Here is a 19,583-nt window from a genome sequence, read left to right on the forward strand (position 1 = left end):
CTTGATGTTGTTGGCAAGACCTAAAAACCATCTGTGGTCTAAGCAGAGGACTAACTTAGACTGTGAAGAGGAAATGAGAAACCATGAAGAATCCATGCCATGGTCTCACCCATAAATAGGCTTAGGCAAACTCTGATGAGCTAGGCAGGTGGAACAATATTATCCTGCAGATTCCCTGTTGTGTATATGGTCTTGTAGTCTCCCAGGTTCTGGAGAACCAGAAATGACCAGATGGGAGAGGCAGCCTTCAGCCTTCTGGGTGAGGTTGGGAGGTTGGACCAACTGCCTGGCTTCATTGTGACACTTTTTGTGGCACAACTTTTCCTCTCTGCTGCAGCCTTTCCTGAGGGCAGAGCAGTCATGCCAGCCTCTCCAGCTCTGCTGCTGATGCCCTTCAGTGAGGAGAGAGGGGACCTGCTGACACAATGAGTAGGAAACCACTGACAGGACATTCTCTCCAAGATGCATTGTGCAACCCGGTATTTGTCCATCCCTGCCTTACGTGCTGGAAAATCCTGTTCCACTGCCAGGCACAGCCTTATGGGCTCCAGTAGGGTTTGCCTAGTGATTATAAATTGATGTTTCCAACTTCTGCAGCTGCATATGTGAAAGAGGAAACGTGACCTATGGTGTGAGAGTGTATGTACAGGGACACGCAGGGTGTTCAAACACTCACTCCAGAATGAAAGGAGTGGCACTGCTCACCTCCACCTGCTATGTACTTGTGTGTGTTTGTGTGTGTGTGTGAGAGGCACACAAGGAGAGACTCTCCTGCTCCTTGGCACATGTCTGTGTCTATGGGCTTCTATACTGAAGTCAAAATTTTTTTTTGTGGGCTCAGTCTTCAAACGAGTCCAGTTATGTTAGTGCATCCCCATCTGTAGTGGGGTTCTTTGGTCTCTGTAGCCAGTACAGTCTTTGGGAACATGAGTAATGATCTTAGAATTTATTTTAACCACTCATATCAGAAAATTAGGTCAAGTGCATGTTCCATTCATCCAGCACTGCAGGGGTGACACACATTTTTTTCAGCACAGCAATCCTTCAGACTTCACTGGGCAGGAAAAGAAGTAGAAATACCCCAGCTGAAAATATTGCAGAGAAATAAGATTAAGAAAAATATCTGCAGTGGGGTCTGGGCTACGTGGGTAGTAAAGCTGATGCTTCATACAATCATCACATAGACGGGATCGTACTGGAAACTTCAGTGTTCCTTCTGCAAAGAGATTGAATGGCTGGGTGTTTACTGGAGAAAATCCTGAAGTATAAAATGAAGGGGGAGTACTGGTGATGCTCTGCATAGTGATGCCATGGGAGATGTAGATAGGGATCTGACTCTGTTACTTGTAGGGCCAGTGGGATTTCTTTTGTCACTGTCCCTGTCGCTTGGCTGTCAAGATGTAATTTTTCAATGTTTATAAAGCTTCATGAATCCTGTACAAATGAGTGCATTAATTACTCACCAGCATTAGTCTGATGTTTATCTTTTGTCAGTTTTTATTTAGTACCAGATTACTACTTGCTAATTTTAATGGGGTAAGAAAGGGTAGGCAAGAGAAATATAAAGAAAATTAACTCTAATTAACAGTCATAAATTTCTCTGACTCAGTAAGCGTAAACAATTCTGTGATGGAAAAGCAAGCTGAAAGGAAATTGAACTGCCTGATTTCCTAATCCTCCCAAAGCCTTTACAACAGCTGGGCATTTAGTTGTTGTCAGCCAACACAAAAAGAAACATATTTTAATACAGATAACAATGCCTCAGGAGAATAGAGATTGATCATAGACAGTGATTGCTCTGTGACTTCTTTTCTGAGGAAAAGAAAGGTATTATAGTATACTGGACTGATGGCATGCATTTTGCTCTGGAAGTTGAATAAAGGAAATGAGAGTAGTTGGAAGAAATAAATTACCAAACACAGAGATTTTCACTGAGTTTTTTATTTAGTCCTATAACAATTAAAATACCTTGAAATCAATGAGTGTTTGCTTGAGTAAGGTCTAAGTAGAATGTCTGGTGTTTGGTTTTTTTATTATTATTATTTTTTTTTTCCTCTCAGCCTATCCGAATACTTAGTGCAGGTCTTTTGATTTCTTTTCTTGTACGGGGAACTACCCAGCAGGGATGTGATCATGCTGTTTTGATGGGGATTTGAAGACAAAAAAAATCAAACAGAAATTTGGGAAAGCCAGCATGGTTTGTCCCATATACTTTTTCCCAAGCATGTATGAGAGCATGGAAAGCATCCAAGTAGGGCTCAGAGAATGTAAGTCTGAGCGTGTTTCAGATGCCTGAACAGATAATCTCAAGCTGAGACCCCTGAAGCATTTCCCTGTGGTGTGTACAAGTAGCTGGTTTGTCAGGGTGTATTTGCACCTTCCCTAGATTTCCCAGCAGTTAAAAGTATTTAAGTAGTTAAAAAATTACTAAGTGCTTAATTTATTTCAGTCTCCAGTGCTGTTATTTGCATAAATGCCTACATAGAAGAGAAAATAATGGCATGCCAGGTGGGCTATAAACAAGGAATCAAGCTCTAGCCCGTGTTAGGAAGGGGTTAGAGAATTTTGCTTTGCCTTGCAAAGTATGCTGACATACACAGGAATGCAAGTCTTGCTTGCTTTGCTTGCTCTTAAGCACATTGCCCATGGATTGAGTGATGCAGAAACTTTACAGTCCCAAATGAAAGCCCCCAACTTGCCAAATGAACAGAATAAATGCTCAGAAATTTATAAGGACTTACTAGGAAAGTTACCTTCAAGTCAGCACATATGTTCTTTGCAGAAGAGGTTTTATATCAGGGAATCTTTGAATATCTCAAGCTGAAAGGGACCCATAAGGAACATTCCTGCTCCTTGCAGGAGTCCAAATCCCTGCTCCTTGCAGGACTACCTGAAACTTTCCCATGAAGCAAATGTGAGTCCACTGTGAAGCATGGAAGGAATGCATCTATTTCAAATGCCATGAACACTGCCACAGCAATATTTATATCTACTGTAATATATGCACAGACATGGCCTCAGTCCATAACCCTAATAACTACCTCCATGCAAATAAAATTAATGTAATATTAAGACATAATGAAAATTGATATCATCATTACAGTCTTCTCTCATTCTGATGAACCGTCTTAGTTCTGCTTAGGTGGCACTTCCTTACCTGCAGGCATCATTGTAATCTGTTTGGAGTCAGCAGGGGTATTTTCCCAGTCTAGGCACCACACCTCAGGAGCTATCTACAAAGAGCTCAGCATAGCTTTCTTTTTTTTTTTTTCCCTTTCCCCTTCCTCCCCCCGCCTTTTTTCCTATTTTTTTCTAAGACAAAGCTGTTCCTTGTTTTTCAGTTTGTTTGAAGGGCTTTACAGACTGCTAGCTCCATTGCAATCACTGCTATGAGCTCCCAGCTCATGGTAACCCTCTTACCTGTTGAGCCTGGCTGCAGTTCTGACACTGTGTGTGTGAGCTGCATGTGTCTTGTTAGCTGAGTGACACCTAAACTGTGGCTGGGGACAATGCTCATGTGTCACCAGCACCAAGGTGCCTTTGCAGGTTTTTGTCTCAATTGTACATGCAGTCGCTTGAGTGACGTTTGGTTTAGCCTGTGATTACGGGGCAGCCGAGGCAGACACTCGCAAGCAGCTTTTTTTCCCCAGTGTATTTGAATGTTTAAGTTTTGTTTCCAAAGAAGCTGTGTGAAAAATAAGTTACATTAGTGAGGATAAACCAGCCTAAAAACTGGAATCATAATGTGATGGCCCAGAGCCATAAGTGAACTGATGCCCTGGCTTTAGGGGTGGGGTGTACAGTTGATGTATGTGTGTTTTTACTGTAGAGATACTTCTCATCTAATATTTGTGAAGTGTCCTTCATTTCACAGTGCATGTGTTAACTTCATAATATTTTGATGCAGAGGAAGAGGTGTAGGGTTTGTAAAATCTCTGTAAGCCATTGGTTTGCTGTGGCCAAATGAGCTGTTGCTCATCAGCAGGGCAGTGTATTACTGCCCGTGTGCATTCGCTGTCTGTTTCAGTCGCAAAGGAAAACACGTTCCTTCAGTCACTGTTATTTTCCTTCACACTTACAGCAGACTAGGAATACACACATGGCCTGTTAATACAAATCAGATCATGAGCTGTGACTCACTGTGCTGTAGTAACTTGATTTTTTGCAACAGCTACATGTATCTGTGATTAACAAAGATTGTCTTGGCCAATGTTAGAGCTGTGACTAAAGCAAATCTTGTTAGGCATTCATCATCTAGATTTATTTCCTTGTCAAAAGTTTTCTTAAATAAGGTTTCTTTGAAGAAACATTGTCATGCCATCAATTTTCCCAGGCAGATGTACTGATTGAAATAAATGTATTTTTCATGCCACTCAAGAACTGAATGACAGATCATGCACCGAATACAAGAAATGTAACTATTGTTTTTATTCTTACTATGATCATTACTGTATCACAAGATGGATGGCAGCAGCATCTCATAAGAGCAGAGACACATCTACATATTAATAAAAATCCTCCTCCCACGTGAAAAGGTTTCCAAATCACCTGAGTGATTGTTTTTTTTGAGATGGCCCAGACATCATTCCTCATTTCCCAGAATGGAACAGCCCTCTAGCAGGTTTTCCACTCTTCTTGCATATCTATTACTTTCTGAGGGATTCAAAAGCTTTTAGCCACTGTGCAGTATGTGATTCACGCATCTCCACATGTAATGCATCAGAAAATACTATCATCCCCATAGAATAGCCTGTCCCAGGATTGCATTTCTCTAGACTAATGTACTGTTGGGCAACAGCTTAATTCATACACATATCATATTTTAACACAGATACCTTTTCTTAATTGTCCCTCCTTCCTGTCCTGTCTCTGGGTAGAGAGGGGTGCTAATTTTCTCTGAAATCTATTTCTTTCTTCTCCATTGTTTCTTTCTTTTGCAGAAAAGATGCTGGCAGGGCTTACAAAAAATTGGACTGAAGGTGATCCTTTCAGAATGAGCCCCCAAACAGTGGGGATGTTAGGGCGGGCTGTGCAGCTCCGGGAGTGGCAGGAGCACTTCTGGGTTTTTGCACCAGCCCTTGCAGTGCCTTTTTTTCCACTTTGGGAGTGTTTTTACTTCCATCTCCCTCTCCTTTCCCTTTCTTCATTTACTCAGCCACCTTCCTGCTTTTTTCTGCTGGATTTCTGCTGATGCTTGCTCATCTGGAGTGACTCCAGTGGCTGTCTTGGATTCTCTAGGGAGCCTCAGGAGAGAAGAACTATGGACTTCAACCTGATGCTCATGGTGCCAATCTCTTTCCATTGCTCCAACATGCAGATGAGCCTTGTATTAATGAGGACAATATACCTCCTGTCCTTACAGCAGTTTTGTGTCAAGAGAGCCAAATGAAGGCAGCACCTTATTTGTAGAGATGCCCACAGAGAACTGCGATTTATAGTGCCAGTGATTTATAGTGCCAGTGCTCGCTGTGCATGTAGCAGGCTAAACTGGCTGTATCATTGCTGTATCTCTGAGCCACCCCAGCAATCAAAACTTGAAAATGAATAGCTGTATGAGCTTCTGGTTTTGAATTCTGTATCTGCATACAATTTCCGAAGAGGTGTTCTCAGTGTTATGTATCTCTCAGATCTGCTAGAAATCTCAAATAGTACCAAATTATTGGCTCCAGCTTCAATACAAAAGGGACTTTGACTGTGTGGTTATCATGAAGACACTTTTGAAACAGAAAAAATAACTTCACCATCTTTTAGGTCTGCATGTCTCCTCTGTAGCCAGTGGTTTAGCATGATTACAGCTCAGATCTCTTAGATATTCTTCTGGGTTTTTCAGGGAGTGATGAACTTGGAAAGAAAAGAGGACGTCATTACCAGCCTCTGGTTTTCTTCAGACTATTTCAATATTGGAATGAGTTGATAAGATAACTGAGGAAGTTTTTTACAGGTCCTGGCAAAATTAACCCTCCAAATGTTGTATTTTTTGCAAATTCCAAAGAAAGAGGTAGAAGGGAATAGTTCAAATAACTGTGAGCATTTCTGAGGTCATTGTTATGAAGAATAGACAGCTCTCTCTACTGATACACAGTTTGTATCAAAGATCAGTTTAGCTGTAGGGAACCACAGACTGGCTTCAGTGACTTATGTAGTTTCTAAGATGGTTTCTGTGCACAGCCCCAGAGTTGAAAACATGCATACATATGTGCAGAGGAACAAACTGCTGAGTATCAATTACTTAAATAAGAAGTAGTATCTTTTGATTTAGGCCATTTATTTTGATCATGGTTTTTGATAAACTCCCAGGGAAAGGTCTTCCTCTGATGGTGCATAGGGTCCAAAGGCAGCAAGAGCAGCTGCAATGGTGAAAATCTGAGAAGAAAAACTTGTCTGTATTTATTTATTGTATGTTTATTAATGATAATGTCAATTGTTGCCATTTGGAATATAGTCTTGTATTAGTTTCTTTTTTTAAAAAAAAGTGTTTAAAAAACATACTATAATTTTAAGTCATCCATTTGAAACAACCTGGTAAGCATGCTCTTTCACCACTCAGTATTTCCTGAAACCCTCAGACTGTCCTTTGAATGTTGACAGTTCCTCTTTGCTTTTAGAGATTTATTTTTCTGCTGACAAACTTAGCTCAGTTCATCAAAACCTTATTTTTCATTTCCCTCTCACTCCCCCATCCTAACAAAGAGCAAGAGTTAGCAATTGCTAACTAATGAATCTTTCTGGTGCCAGTGAAAGATTTCATTATATGCCCAGACTCCAAATAGAGCCCTTTTTTATTTTCTTGTGAATAGGAGGCAGAGAAAATTTTGTATTGGGCCTCATGTTTTAAGCAGAACAGATAGAGGACTAGTCTTACTTCAGTTCAGTGATGGACACTTGCTTTTTTAATTAGTTGGAGGGTTTTTTTATGTGAAAATGTTTCTCTCCTTATTTGAAACAATCAGAGCAGATGGGAAAAAAGCTGAGGTTGCAGGTTTGAGAACTGATGATTCCTGTTCTGGTTACAGCCATTCTACCTTCCCTGTGCTGTGAGCCCAGGAGTTCTGCTTGTTTTCTGGCTGTGCAGCTCAGGGATGATACAGGGACAAAGAAACTTGGGCTGCTGGTAGCCAGGGAGCTTGAATTGTCTGTAAAATGAAGAGATGCAAATTCCAGGAATTGCAAAGTTGGTAGTTAAATTCTTACTGTAGCTCCTCACTCTTTCCCTGCACTTACATGGAAAAAAATGTAAATATTGCTACCCTGGACTGGATCTACTTGCCACTCACTCTGGGCTCATCTCCAATTCACAAGGACTTCCCCTTTTTAAAATGGAGACTGAGGATTGCAAATAAATCACAGGGCTTCCTGACAGAATTAAATACTGTTAGGTGGGTGACAAGCCATTAGAGCGTGGCCATGATTTGACTTTCCAATAGAAAGTGCTAGAGACATCTTCACTTGAATGGTAGTGCAAATGACAGCACGAACAATTTTTTTTTTCTATTTGCTTAGCTGCTTCTAGAGAGTTGGTTAGACATCTGCTTTCTCAGAGAAGATCAGTGTTCTTCAATAACCTTCTTTAAAAAATGCAGACTAGTACCAAAGTTGTTAAGGTTTGGCTTGGGGGATGCACTTTACAAGCCTTGGTAGGTGATGTGTTCCCCACCTTCAGTTTTGGACTTGGGCTGGCCAGGAGTGACCCTTCCCAGTGCTGTGCCAGGTCAGGAAAATCCGACGCCGTGTCAGCACTGGGCTGGCACTGCTCTCTCTCTGGAACACCACTGAGCAGGGAGGCCAGGTTGAAGCCTGTGTGGAGCCTCAAAAAATCTGACATGTACTTAAAATATTTTTCTTCTTCGTTTTACCTGAGAAGTCAAGAAATCAATGCTCAGAAGTTGCCTGGTTGAGAACTGTAGTACTGTATACCAGATTTCTTGGTGCAGGTGGAAGGGGTGTGTATTCTTTCATAGGATGAGATTTATCCAACTGTGTTGCTTATCAGCATGGACAAATATATTTCACTTCCTTGCTGAAACAAGTTGGCTCACTTCCCTGCTTTTATGTAATTAATGAAGTTTTTGTTGTCTGTTGTGGTGTGATTTTCAAATACATGTGAAACAGCAAAACACGCTGGTGGAATGAAAAACAGTAACAATTCATCCTTAGGAGTGTTGCCCAAAAGTGGAGAGGATTAGACCACAGCCCCAGACTAGAAGGGGGTCAGTTCCCAGAGAAGCCCCCCACAGCACCTGTAGTCGGAGCATGCCATTCCATGAGACTTCGTGTTGGGAAGGGAGACTTTCCTTGCACATTGCTCTCTGCTCTGCCTGATGCATATAGAGAATGGCTCCAAGGGAAGGTGCCTTTTCTTCCTTCTCTTTTTGAGAAGGAAGTGGAGGGAAGAGAGGAGAAAAACAGTGTTTTCATCTGCCTTTTTCTCATTCTAGTTGCATAAACACACCAGAGTATTTCTCTAAATTAAATTAAGCAGACCTTTCATGTTCTCTCTCTGCTTCCAGAAAGCTAATGTGGCTGTTTGCAGATTTGCAGCTCTGGAGGAGACAAAGGTCTGTAGTGCACACAGACTCAAGTGCTGAGCAGTGTCATGCAGAAAGAACTGCACAAGCTTTAATAGCATGTAAAAGCTTTCTGGGCATCAAGCAAAAATCTGTTTAAATCCCTGACAGGGATGAGAGCACAGCACGTATTATCAGCATATGCACAGAGACAGAAAGTCTCTCAGAACATTTGCATTCTGGATTTGTTGAAATTAGAAGGTTTCAACCTTTCCAAAAAGGTTGAAATGGTGGAAGGAGTAATTTTAAGACATCAATTTCTCCCTGTCCCCATATAAATATTTAGGGGTCATCCCTTTCCTCTGCACACGTGCCTGAGTTACACTGATCCCAATGGCAATTTTTCTCAAATGTATGGAACATAAAAACTCATAGGCTTCTCTTTCATGTTAATAATCATAATTTCCTACTCAGATGTTGACAATCCCAAGTATTCCTTGCCCCCCACAGGTTAAGACTGACCCCCACCATGCATAGCACAGAACATGCTGCAAAAAGATTGTCCCCAGGCTGCAATTCCTCATGAACACAGATCCTCTTCCTAGCAAGCACATGTGTAGAGCTGCATGTCTTGAGGCACAGTGCCTGGACAGACCTCAGATAAAATGTGGCAGGCTTTCGTGAGGCAGAATGATGCAAGCTGAACTGGAGCAGAACGTGATGCTTTTGTGGATCAGTGGTGAGCTGGTCAGATAATGAGGTAGTATATATTAGTTCTTTGGGGGGAAAATTGCTGCTTCAGGAAGGTTTGACTCTAGGGATGTTTTGTCTAAGATTTCCCTTATTTTGAAAACTAATTTGCCAGGCTAAAATCTCTGTGCAGAGAGTCCCTGTAACTCAAGGACTGTTAACACTAGTGATCTGTATCAAGTGACATAGCTGGAGCTACCAGTTAGAGGAATATAGGGCAGGTGGATGAATGCTTTCTTCAATATCAAACAGATGCAGCAAAAAATTATTCAGGGGCAGGAAAAGAAGTGCTATTAGGTTGAAAATGTCAACTCAGTCACCAATAGCCATCTGTAAAGATGAGAGAGAAGATTAAGAGGAGAAGACCAGGGCCACTGAATAGAAGATTCTTGACTAATTTTAGAGGAAAATGAGTATGTCTCTACTTACCTGGTTAAGGAGAAGGTAAATAGGAGTGATTTGAAGAAAGATCTTTCCCTTCTTGTCTGTTAACTGGATGTGACTGCCGCTTCAGTGATGACAGCCCTCCCTCCCTCCAGTTTCAGCTACTCAAATAGCAGCAGACAAAGACTGGGAATAGGCAGTGTGGATAAGCTAGTTATTGAATGTTTGGACTGTGACCCCCTTCTTCTTCCAGGCAGGCTGTTAAATATTCATGTAAGTGGGCTCAGATAGATCCTTGCCATCTGTCTGTATTTATATGACTTCATCCAAACAGCTCCAAAACATGTAAAATTTTATACTTGAACAGTTCTTCAAAGAAAAAGGGATATTTTTTTTACCTACCTGAAGAGAACAAGAACGAAAATACAATATGTTTTAGCAAGTAACCACATTTATTCATCTGGACTCCATCAGCAAGGACCCAAATTCAGCTCTTTTAAGTGCCAGACCTAGCTGTAGCCTGAAGGTCTCCAGGCAATGATCATATTTAGTGTCATAGTTTATATCCAAAGTATTCCACAGCTCACCTAATATTGGTCATTAAGCGTAAAAAAAAGTCTGTATGCAGCTAAGAAGGAAACAGGAGATTCTGTCACTATATGTGCATGTGGGTACAGGATGAAGGTATTTGAGAAGGAGAAATCAGTAATAAGCCCATTATTTAGCCTGCACTGCATTCAGTTGCACACCTTGATGACCAGATAAAAGGGGACTGTCATGCAAGCTTCAGTAAACAGTGTGCCATATGGACAATTCCATGAGGGAACAGATTGTCACAGCTACATTTGACCTGTTTCAGAGCAATTGTGACTCTCCCTTGGCACCATGGATGCGCTGCTGACATTTCAGCAGAGCTGCTTCAAAAACACTTGAGTGCCATTGTCAGAATAGTGTGGCATTTATGAGTGAGAAGCAATTTCTTCATTTTAAATTAAGCAGCAAGCCCAGTACTTCTCCTCCTCTCCTCAGAGCCTCTTTAAACAGTCTGAGCAGGAAAGAGGGAGAAGAAAAGAGCAGGAAAGAGTACAAGAATACTGAGAAGACAAAGCCAGGCTTTTCAGTGTACCTGTGTTAAGTTACTAAATACATGCACTTGTGTCATTCATACCCTTCAGGGATTTGAATCTGAACCTCAGATTCAGCTCACAGAAGCCTCTGCATGGGCAGGTTGTCACAGAAGAGATGTCTGTGAGATGGCTGAGGTGGGTGATTGGTTTCATACCTGCTCCCAGAAGGGAGATTACTTTTTTCTGTTCAGGCCCTCACCTTTGAGCTCCTTTTAAACACGACAGCATTTTGAAAATAAAAAGGAATACAGTTTTCACTGTGGTGCTTAAGAAATTCTTACATGTGTTTTGGAAGCATGCCAGAGTGAGTCTTTGTGCCTGGAAAACATTTCAATATGGTGTTTTTCTTTTATGGGTCTTTCTCTTTGGCTTGGTCTTTAAGAATAGCCTCGAGGCTTTCAGCTTACTCCATCGATAAAATTTTGTTGATGATTTTTTTTCCCCCACTGTTTTTCAGGCATTGGGAAAAACGTCATCTGTGACCGAACGGCGACTCCCCTGGATGCCTTCAGGATGATGACTGCGGCTCATTATTACCCAAAGCTCATGAGCATCATGGGGAACGTTCTGCGCTTCCTGCCTGCTTTCGTGAAGATGAAGCAGCTGATCCAGGAGGGTTACGTGGGGGAGCTGCTGGTGTGCGAGGTGCAGGTCCACAGCGGGAGCTTGCTGGGCAAGAAGTACAACTGGAGCTGCGATGACCTGATGGGAGGCGGGGGCTTGCACTCAGTGGGCACCTACATCATTGACCTGCTGACCTTCCTCACCAGCCAGAAGGCCGTGAAGGTGCACGGGCTGCTCAAGACCTTTGTGAAACAGACTGACCACATCAAGGGCATCCGGCAGATCACCAGCGATGACTTCTGCACGTTCCAGATGGTCCTGGAAGGGGGTGTGTGCTGCACGGTGACGCTCAACTTCAACATCCCGGGGGAGTTCAAGCAGGACATCATCGTGGTGGGCTCGACGGGGCGGCTCACTGTGATAGGCACAGATCTCTACGGACAGAGCAACAGCTCTCCTCAGCGGGAGCTCCTGCTGAAGGACTCCACGCCCGTCAGCAACTCCTTGCTTCCGGAGAAAGCCTTCAGTGACATCCCGTCCCCCTACCTGCGGGGCACCATTAAGATGGTGCAGGCTGTCCGGCAGGCCTTTGAGGACCAGGACGACAGGAGGACCTGGGACGGGAGGCCCCTTACGATGGCCGCCACTTTTGACGACTGTCTGTACGCCCTGTGCGTGGTGGACACCATTAAAAAGTCAAACCAGCTGGGGGAATGGCAGAACATTTCAATCATGACTGAGGAGCCAGAACTGAGCCCGGCATACTTGATCAGCGAAGCCATGCGGAAGAGCAGGATGTCTCTGTACTGCTAGCTCCTCTGAGCTCCTAGGAGAGAATGGGAACCAGACAGCTCTTGAAAGAGATGGTAATTCAGCCCCTGTGAAGGGCTTGGAAAGGTCTTAGAAACAGCTGAGGATACAGGAGAAGGAAACACAATGTCTGGATCAATAAATCTGTTGGCAGCTAAATGCCAAACTGATATGGTCCTTTGAAATGCCCAAAACGGACAGGAGACTTAAGAGCTGATAAATTTAACTGTTTTAATAACAGTATTAGTTAGCTGATGGCAAAGATATATCATGGACTCGTCCCCTGCTTGCAGGTGCTTTAGATTATCCAATTGTGTTTACTGTGAAAGGTTGGGAAGATCCTTTTAGATTTTCCTTACCTACCAGAGGGCTGTGAAGGTACTGTCATGTCGTTAAATTTTCTGTAGCGTCTGACATGAATGGTTCCTACCATGACAGCTGACACCACCATGCTGTATTACTACACCTCCAACCAACACACAGAATAACAGGACTTAATGTGAATGTGTTGCAGGATTCAGAAAATCTTGGCAGCTCACTTTTCATACAGCCTGTTAGGAGCTTCTCTGTGTTGGTTTAGTAGTTGTTTTTCGTTTGGTTTGGTTTTTGTTTTGTTTTGTTTTAACCACAATTAAATAGGAAAATGTGTGGCTTTTAAAACAAAGCAGTCCTCAACCACAGTGCAAATGCCCAGGTATTTGGGGAAGGAGGGTCTTCTGTGAGCTCCTGGTAGGCATCAGTGTTATGGGTTTGCCGGTTAAAATGGGTGGTGGAAAACATTCATGCATGGCAGGTGGCATGACATAGTAATGATATGGGGTTTATTATACAGCCAACCTCAGGCTAGTCTTACAAAGATTTGCACAAAATTTCCTGTGTTTGGGACTGACTTTTGAGTGAATTCATGGTGCATTTGGTTTTAGGTGGGAAACAGTAGGAGTATAACCCAAAACCATGTGATGTTTAGATGAGCAGTGTTCTTTTAAACCACTGTGAACTCGCACTTGAGAGATGCACACCAACATGTAATTTCATATCCCTCAGCCCAGAAGGTCTCACCTCCAACAAGTGGTGAGTGTGAATGAAAAACAAAAGGGATGAGAACATTTCCCATCTATTTACAAGGAAAAAAAATTACATAGGACCTCCAGCCTCCTCACCTCCTTAAAGTGGCCAGCTACTGGTACTGTATTAATTATTCCCTGTCACCAGTGCAGGGGTGGACAAACTCTTTTGCTATGTTTGTCCCGTTCTTCTTTTTAATATTTTAGATAGCAGTCTTGAAATAATTATTCTTTTGAGAGTATCTTCTTGAAAGAGTATAGTGAAAGGCACATGATTTATCCCAGTAAACAGGGATACTGTTTTTCTGCGTAAAGCTGCTCCAGTGCTGATGTGTTTACAGCACTAGGTCTTCAGATAGTATAAAAGTAGAACACAAGCATATAGCACTAAATCATATTAAACTTGAGAAAAACCTTTTCAGTTGTTTTTTTTTGTTGTTGTTGTTAATTTTGACCAGGAGAAATAAGAGAACATTGGAATGAGCAGTAAATCTAAAGAGAAAATACATTTTTGAACAGGAGGGCATCAGTAGTGTTGTTCATCTTATCTGACTTTAGTAAGCTCAGAGTTGGATGTCTTGTTCTGGTCAGCAAGAACACAGCAGTCAATACAGAGAGAGCTCTCCAAAGGCCGACTCACTTCACCCTAGGATTAATATAGAAAGAGGTGCCCAGTGGAAATTCCTGTCTTCCTGCTTTGCAGAGAATTTTGGCTTCTAAATTTTGATGTAGCTGAAGTTAGAAAACTTGACTACCAGCCCAAAATTATTCATGTGTGCTTAATATTTCAAGAGCATATGTGTGACCTTTCGTTAAACAGTCCCCAAAGTGTAATAGTGTGATTGATAAAGGAATAATATAATACTGCAAAACCACACCCTAGGGGAGAATTGTTTCTATCCATGTTGTTCTGCCAGTTCTAGCAACTCTCTCTGGGGCTGTTTCTGCTAAAACCTCGGGCAAGGCTTCATCATTCCTTCTTGGAAGCAGTCCTTGACAACTTGTTTTTCTTTAAAATGGGTTTCTCTGAGAATTCCAGAGGTAGTACCTGTGTCAATAGGAATTTCCCATTGCAACTGTCATGGTATATACCATGCTATCCAGTTCCTGCCCTGAAAAATAAGTAACATTGAAGAGAGGATTTGATCAAGAAATCACCTATCTGTCTCCTGAAAAATAGAATTATCCTGCAGGGGATCAAGAGAGTTTTCATCCAGTGAAGCAAAACCCATTTACTGAAAAGAGTGGCTAGTTCAAGTCATGAATGCAAGCCTGGTGGATAATTAACTATGTCTAGTTAAACATCATCCAAAAGTAGAACCAAACATGGACCAAAATGTTTGTGAATCTTGCTTCTCAGTGGTTTGATGGTTGTGCTGGAGTTGCTGTTCATGTCTTTGTGCTTTGTTTTGGTCACAAATGTTGGCTGTGTTTCCTCTCTGTGTTTTCTTCTTTTCCCTGTCTTTCTGGGTTTTGTGATGCCAGTTGGAATCCTTTTCCCTGCCTCTGCAGTGAACAGGCAAGTCACAGTGAATAAGGACAGTACTACTGAGCTCAAACTTTGTCCCAGATCCAAAGGTTTAGGTGACAGGCATCACCCATCCTCTGTGCAGACCTACTGATGCAGCAGAAAGAAAATCCAATGCTTTGGTTACACAGACATCTGATGCTGCTGTTCACACTGGCTTGCAAATGGGTTGAATCTTGTACAGCTCCTTGGGCTGGCCCAGACAGGGCAGGGGCAGGGTGGGACCTCCTCTTCTGATGGCAACAGAGATGCTGCTACATTTATGTTACCTAACTGGGATGGCAGCAAGAGCTGGATACCTTCAGGATTGTACAGCAGTTTTTCCGTTCTCTAGGAGGTGAAGGTGCTGCAGAGTCAAGTGTAAACATACTAAACTTCCACCTGGCTTGGAGGAGGAAAGAATTGGTTTATTTATTGAATGTGTATTGTTATTCTGACACATAGTCTGGGATTTTTCTTGGCAGCATCCAGCCATCTGCTTCTTTGGTACAGTTGAAAGTACATTGAATTTGCCCTAAGTAGCCTCTGGAGTTCAAGCTGGGTTTAGGAATTTGGGCAGCAGATAGCAGAGATGTACCTGATTGAACTCAGAAGCGGTACCATCCCAGGAAACATGTTTGGAATTGCACTTTTAATGCTGTGCCACAAGGTTTGAGATGAATGCTGCTAAATTGGTGCAGGCCTCAGAGCCAAACTGCAGCTACTGCTGGAATTTACAGTAGCCCCCAAATGAACTTGTTCATACACTAGGTAAGAAATTTCATTCCTCTTTCCCAGGGCTGCTGTTGGAGAGGCTCTTTCCTTTGCCATCAACCTGTGCACATAGGGATACCTATTGTTACGGTCTGTTGCCAAAGACAAAAAGAGCCAAAGGGTGAACTTTGTAGGGCTCTGTTCCAGTGCTGGGACAGTCAGCTGGGGGAGGTTGTCTTATTTCCCATGGGAATTGCATTGGGGTTCACACCAGGGTAGGACAACCCTATGCTGTGTGACAGCAGGGCACAACTGAACGCCTTCAATGTGCCCAAAGGGAGGGTGGTGACTGCAGCAGGGAGCAGCAGGAAGGTGTCTGCAGGCTGGTACCTCTGTGCCTGCCCTACAGGGATATGATGCTGGTGTGGAGGGTGAGGGCTGCACTTCCTTAGGGTGACAGCAGCAGCCCTGCTCCACCTCTGTGGGTTGGGGCCCAAGAAGGGACCCTGGCCTTGGGGAAGCAGGATCTGTCCCATACTCCTGGATCTGCACATCCTTAGTGCTGATCTCAGTGAAGTCCTACATGGAAGCATAAGAACTCTGCAGGAGCTTGGGGTTTCCTCTATCTAGTACCATGCATGTGTTAAATCTGTAGTACTTCAGCTGTGTAGTTAGAAAATACCAAGTAGAGACAATGGGACCTTACCCATGCAGCCAGCATGGCAGAGAATCAGGCCATGCCTCAGTGAGTTTTGGCTCAGGATGGGCTGCTCAGGAGCTCATCCTTTGCTGTGGCTGGAAGCACGAGAAATCCCTGCCCAGCCAGCATTGGGCAATCAGAGGCACTATCCACTTTGTACTAAGTGTTCCCTTCTTTTCCATAACTTTCAAAAAAGTGACTGTACAAGTAAACAGCTGTCCTGGAAGTTCAGCCATTCAGAAAAAAGAGGCTTTTCTGCTGCATGTGGTCACAGCACAAGGACAATTCAATTTCTGGTTTATTTTTATGTCCATACAAATGGGGAATAGACCCAGGCAATTTAAAATTACTCACTGATCTACCAAGAAAAGGCATATTTTATTTAATGGATAAAGGTAGACATAGTATCTTGATGTTTTTGCAGAGATTCAGAAATGAGTGATGACTGAACTTTTTGTTGCTGGGAATTTTTGTATTTGACTTTTATTTATGTCCTTCAGCATAAAATATCACTCACTATGAAGTCTATTCACTGCTAAGTTCTGTATTTACAAGGCAGAGCTCTGGCTTTGTGCAGATACTCTACACTGGTTTGATGTTCCAGTGGCCCAGTGATGTACCCTTAGTATGCATGAAACTCAACACTGGACTTTTTGAGCTCTAGAGTGATCTCTGGATATTTTGGACTAGTTGTGAAATGGCAGGATTTTTCAGGACAGCAGTTTCTTTTTGTTGTTGTTGAAGTCGTTACTTGTGGGGAGCAAAGATTGTAAATTTTAGAGATGAATTGTGAGTGAATAATATTTGGCAGTCTTATCTGCTTTAAAATTTCCTCTTTTTTGAGCTGCTGGGTGAAGTCTGTCCAATAAAAATAATTTCCCCATAGCTGCCCACTTCCATTTGCTCATGAAAAAAAGAAATTTTTAAGTAAATGGGACTACACATAATGCTGCATTCATGAACTGATGTCAAAACCTCATGACTTAATGAGTGTATGAAGCCACAGTCCAAACAAGCAATGTCTTTTTTGAAGCTGCCAGATCAAGGCCTTGGGGTTGAGGAAAGAAGGATATCAGCGCAGGTCAGACTGAAATAGCTTTTATTCAGCATTTTGAGAAAAATGAATACACAGAATGGCTATGGTGAATCCAAAACTGAACATGTGTTTGTATAAGGGTATTTATTTACATTTTTTAATTTTAGGATTAAGTTCCATTTTTAAAGAATGCTGTTTTGAAATGAAAGGTTTTAAAAATCTATCTTTTTTCATGTTTTGGCATGTGTGAAATTAACTGTTTGGGGCTGGGTGGGTTGGGTTTTTTTTGTTGCTTTTTATTTTTAAATCCATACTTTAAAAATCTCATCCATTTGGTTTAAGGACATTCACTGAATTCAGCTGCCCTTGGGCAGATTCAGCTCTGAAACTGCACCCTCACAGTGTCTTACAGTGACCCCATTTTTAGCATCTGAATTTGGCCTTCTGGGTTTCATTTGTGTCTTCTTGTGGCAGTGGGAAAACAGATTCATTCCATGGAGTTGGCAACAGATAATCAAGACATTTTTTGCAGCAATGCCAGTCATCGTCTTTAAAAGCACTTAACTCTATCAATTTGTTTACCATGGTTATTTATGACCTTCCAGCCACGTGCTGTCCATTATTTGTTTTCCTTTTTTTCTATCAGCCATTCCCTGCCCTGTTTCTCATTCCATTGCAAACCTGGAGGCGAGCCTCCCTCGTTACCCACTGAGATCCTGCTCAGTCTGTGTTACACATGGCACACAGGGTGGCTAACTGCAGCTTGAAGTGACTTTGAGCACAGGTCCATTACAGGATGGGTGGACACCACAACTGCTCGAGTACGGGGCATTCCGAGTGCCCAGCCAGGGCAGGAATCAAAGCTCCCTGCTGTGCTGTGCTTCACGAGCAACACTCACTGTTTGTCTCCCACTGGTTTGCTTTTATTTGATTTTGAAAATGAAGAAATGTTCAGTTTGTTGCTGTGTTGATATTAAGTATATATTTATTGTTTTTCAGACATACATACATATATATAAATGCTATATATATATAATGTCAACGCATGGACATATGTACAGTAGATATTTTAAAGAGCTATTTATCAAAAAAAGTAAGTGTTATAAGTAAACAGAGTTTATATTTTATATATTATGTAGATAGCAAAAAAAAAAAAAAAAAAGTGGTTAAATTATACTAGGACTTTTGGGGGTGGGGTTGGAGAAATGGGCAAGGACTGGTTCTAGCATTTTAAATAGCCAAACTACTTTGTACGGAAGCTGCCTGCTGTGCCTCTCGGCTGCAATATCTGTTTGTTTCTTCTTTTGGAAGATGATGTGCATTGTTACTTTTACATTGCTTGGGGAATGTAGTTAGTTTATTCTCGGCCAACTGGTATGTGCTGCTTAAAACATGGTTTCCTGCTGTTCTGCATATTTGCATTGATGGAATAAAAGGATCTTAACTGGCAAATAAAGACGTAAAAGGATGTGATCCCAGCTGTCTGTGGTCTTTCTCCACACTTCTATTTTGGGGGGCATGTGTGTGTGTAATAACCATCACTGCCTGGTTTCTGGCCTGTCTGTTAAGTTCGGCATATCAGACTAAAATATATGGGCTTTGTGCTTGGCCATGGAGATTTTGATGGAGGGAGAAGAAGACGGAAGTTTCACACTCATTTAACACTCATAATGAAGATTTTACGTATGGCATAGACTGAACTAGTGCCTGTTGGGGGGATGTGTCTCCAGGGGACAGCTCCTTTTGTTGCCAAAGGATGCAAGTAAGTCCAGTTCACAGCAAAATTGGGGCATCTGCCCCCATCACCTGGAGATCTTTTCTCCTGAATTTTTTCTTTCTTCTGGATCCTTTCACTCCTCCTTTCTCCAGCACAGCCTGGAGATACTCTTCCTACATTCCTATTGTGGAATGTTTTTGCCTTCCAAGTTCCCAGCTCCCTCCAGTCTCCCCCATGCTTACCTCCATCCTTGCTCTCTGCCAGGAGCTGTCTGCTTATCTGTTGCTCCTTTTCTCCCGTGTGTGTGTGGGTATCTAAAGTCTCATAATGATCTTGTTATTCCAGCCCCTCTGTTGCTGAATAAAGCCTCACTTGAGTATGAAGGAGAAGAAATTCCGGGATCTGAGCGAAGATTTATTGCCTCTGTGATTGATGTGTAAAAAGGATAAAGCATTTCCTACATTGCCTTTTAGAGCAGAGCACAAAGAAAGATGTTGGATTCTACTTGTGTCAATGCACACTCCATTCCTAAGCACTATGGAAGTATGTACATCTTAGGCACAAATCTGTGAAGGGGTGGGAAGTCATCACTTATAATGCACGCTACCCTCAAATCACATAATCTTGTAAACTGTATATTTTTCATATATAACAAAATTTTCAGAGTGGGTACATTTTATATAAAATTTACAGAGTGTGGTTTCAT

At 42.3% G+C, this 19,583-nt stretch overlaps 1 protein-coding gene across 1 annotated transcript in view; it reads left to right on the forward strand.

Moving 5' to 3' along the window:
* Positions 1 to 13,649, forward strand: part of GFOD1 (Gfo/Idh/MocA-like oxidoreductase domain containing 1) — a 66,344-nt gene extending 52,695 nt beyond the window's left edge. Inside the window, exon 2 of the mRNA XM_083881239.1 lies at positions 11,223 to 13,649. Coding sequence (XP_083737365.1) covers positions 11,223 to 12,142 — 920 coding nt within the window. The 3' untranslated portion in view covers positions 12,143 to 13,649. The remainder of the gene's footprint in view (positions 1 to 11,222) is intronic.
* The last annotated feature ends 5,934 nt before the right edge of the window (positions 13,650 to 19,583 follow it).

This window comes from Zosterops lateralis, assembly GCF_965231275.1.
Source record: "Zosterops lateralis genome assembly, chromosome: 1".
NCBI classification, from domain to species: Eukaryota; Metazoa; Chordata; class Aves; order Passeriformes; family Zosteropidae; genus Zosterops; species Zosterops lateralis.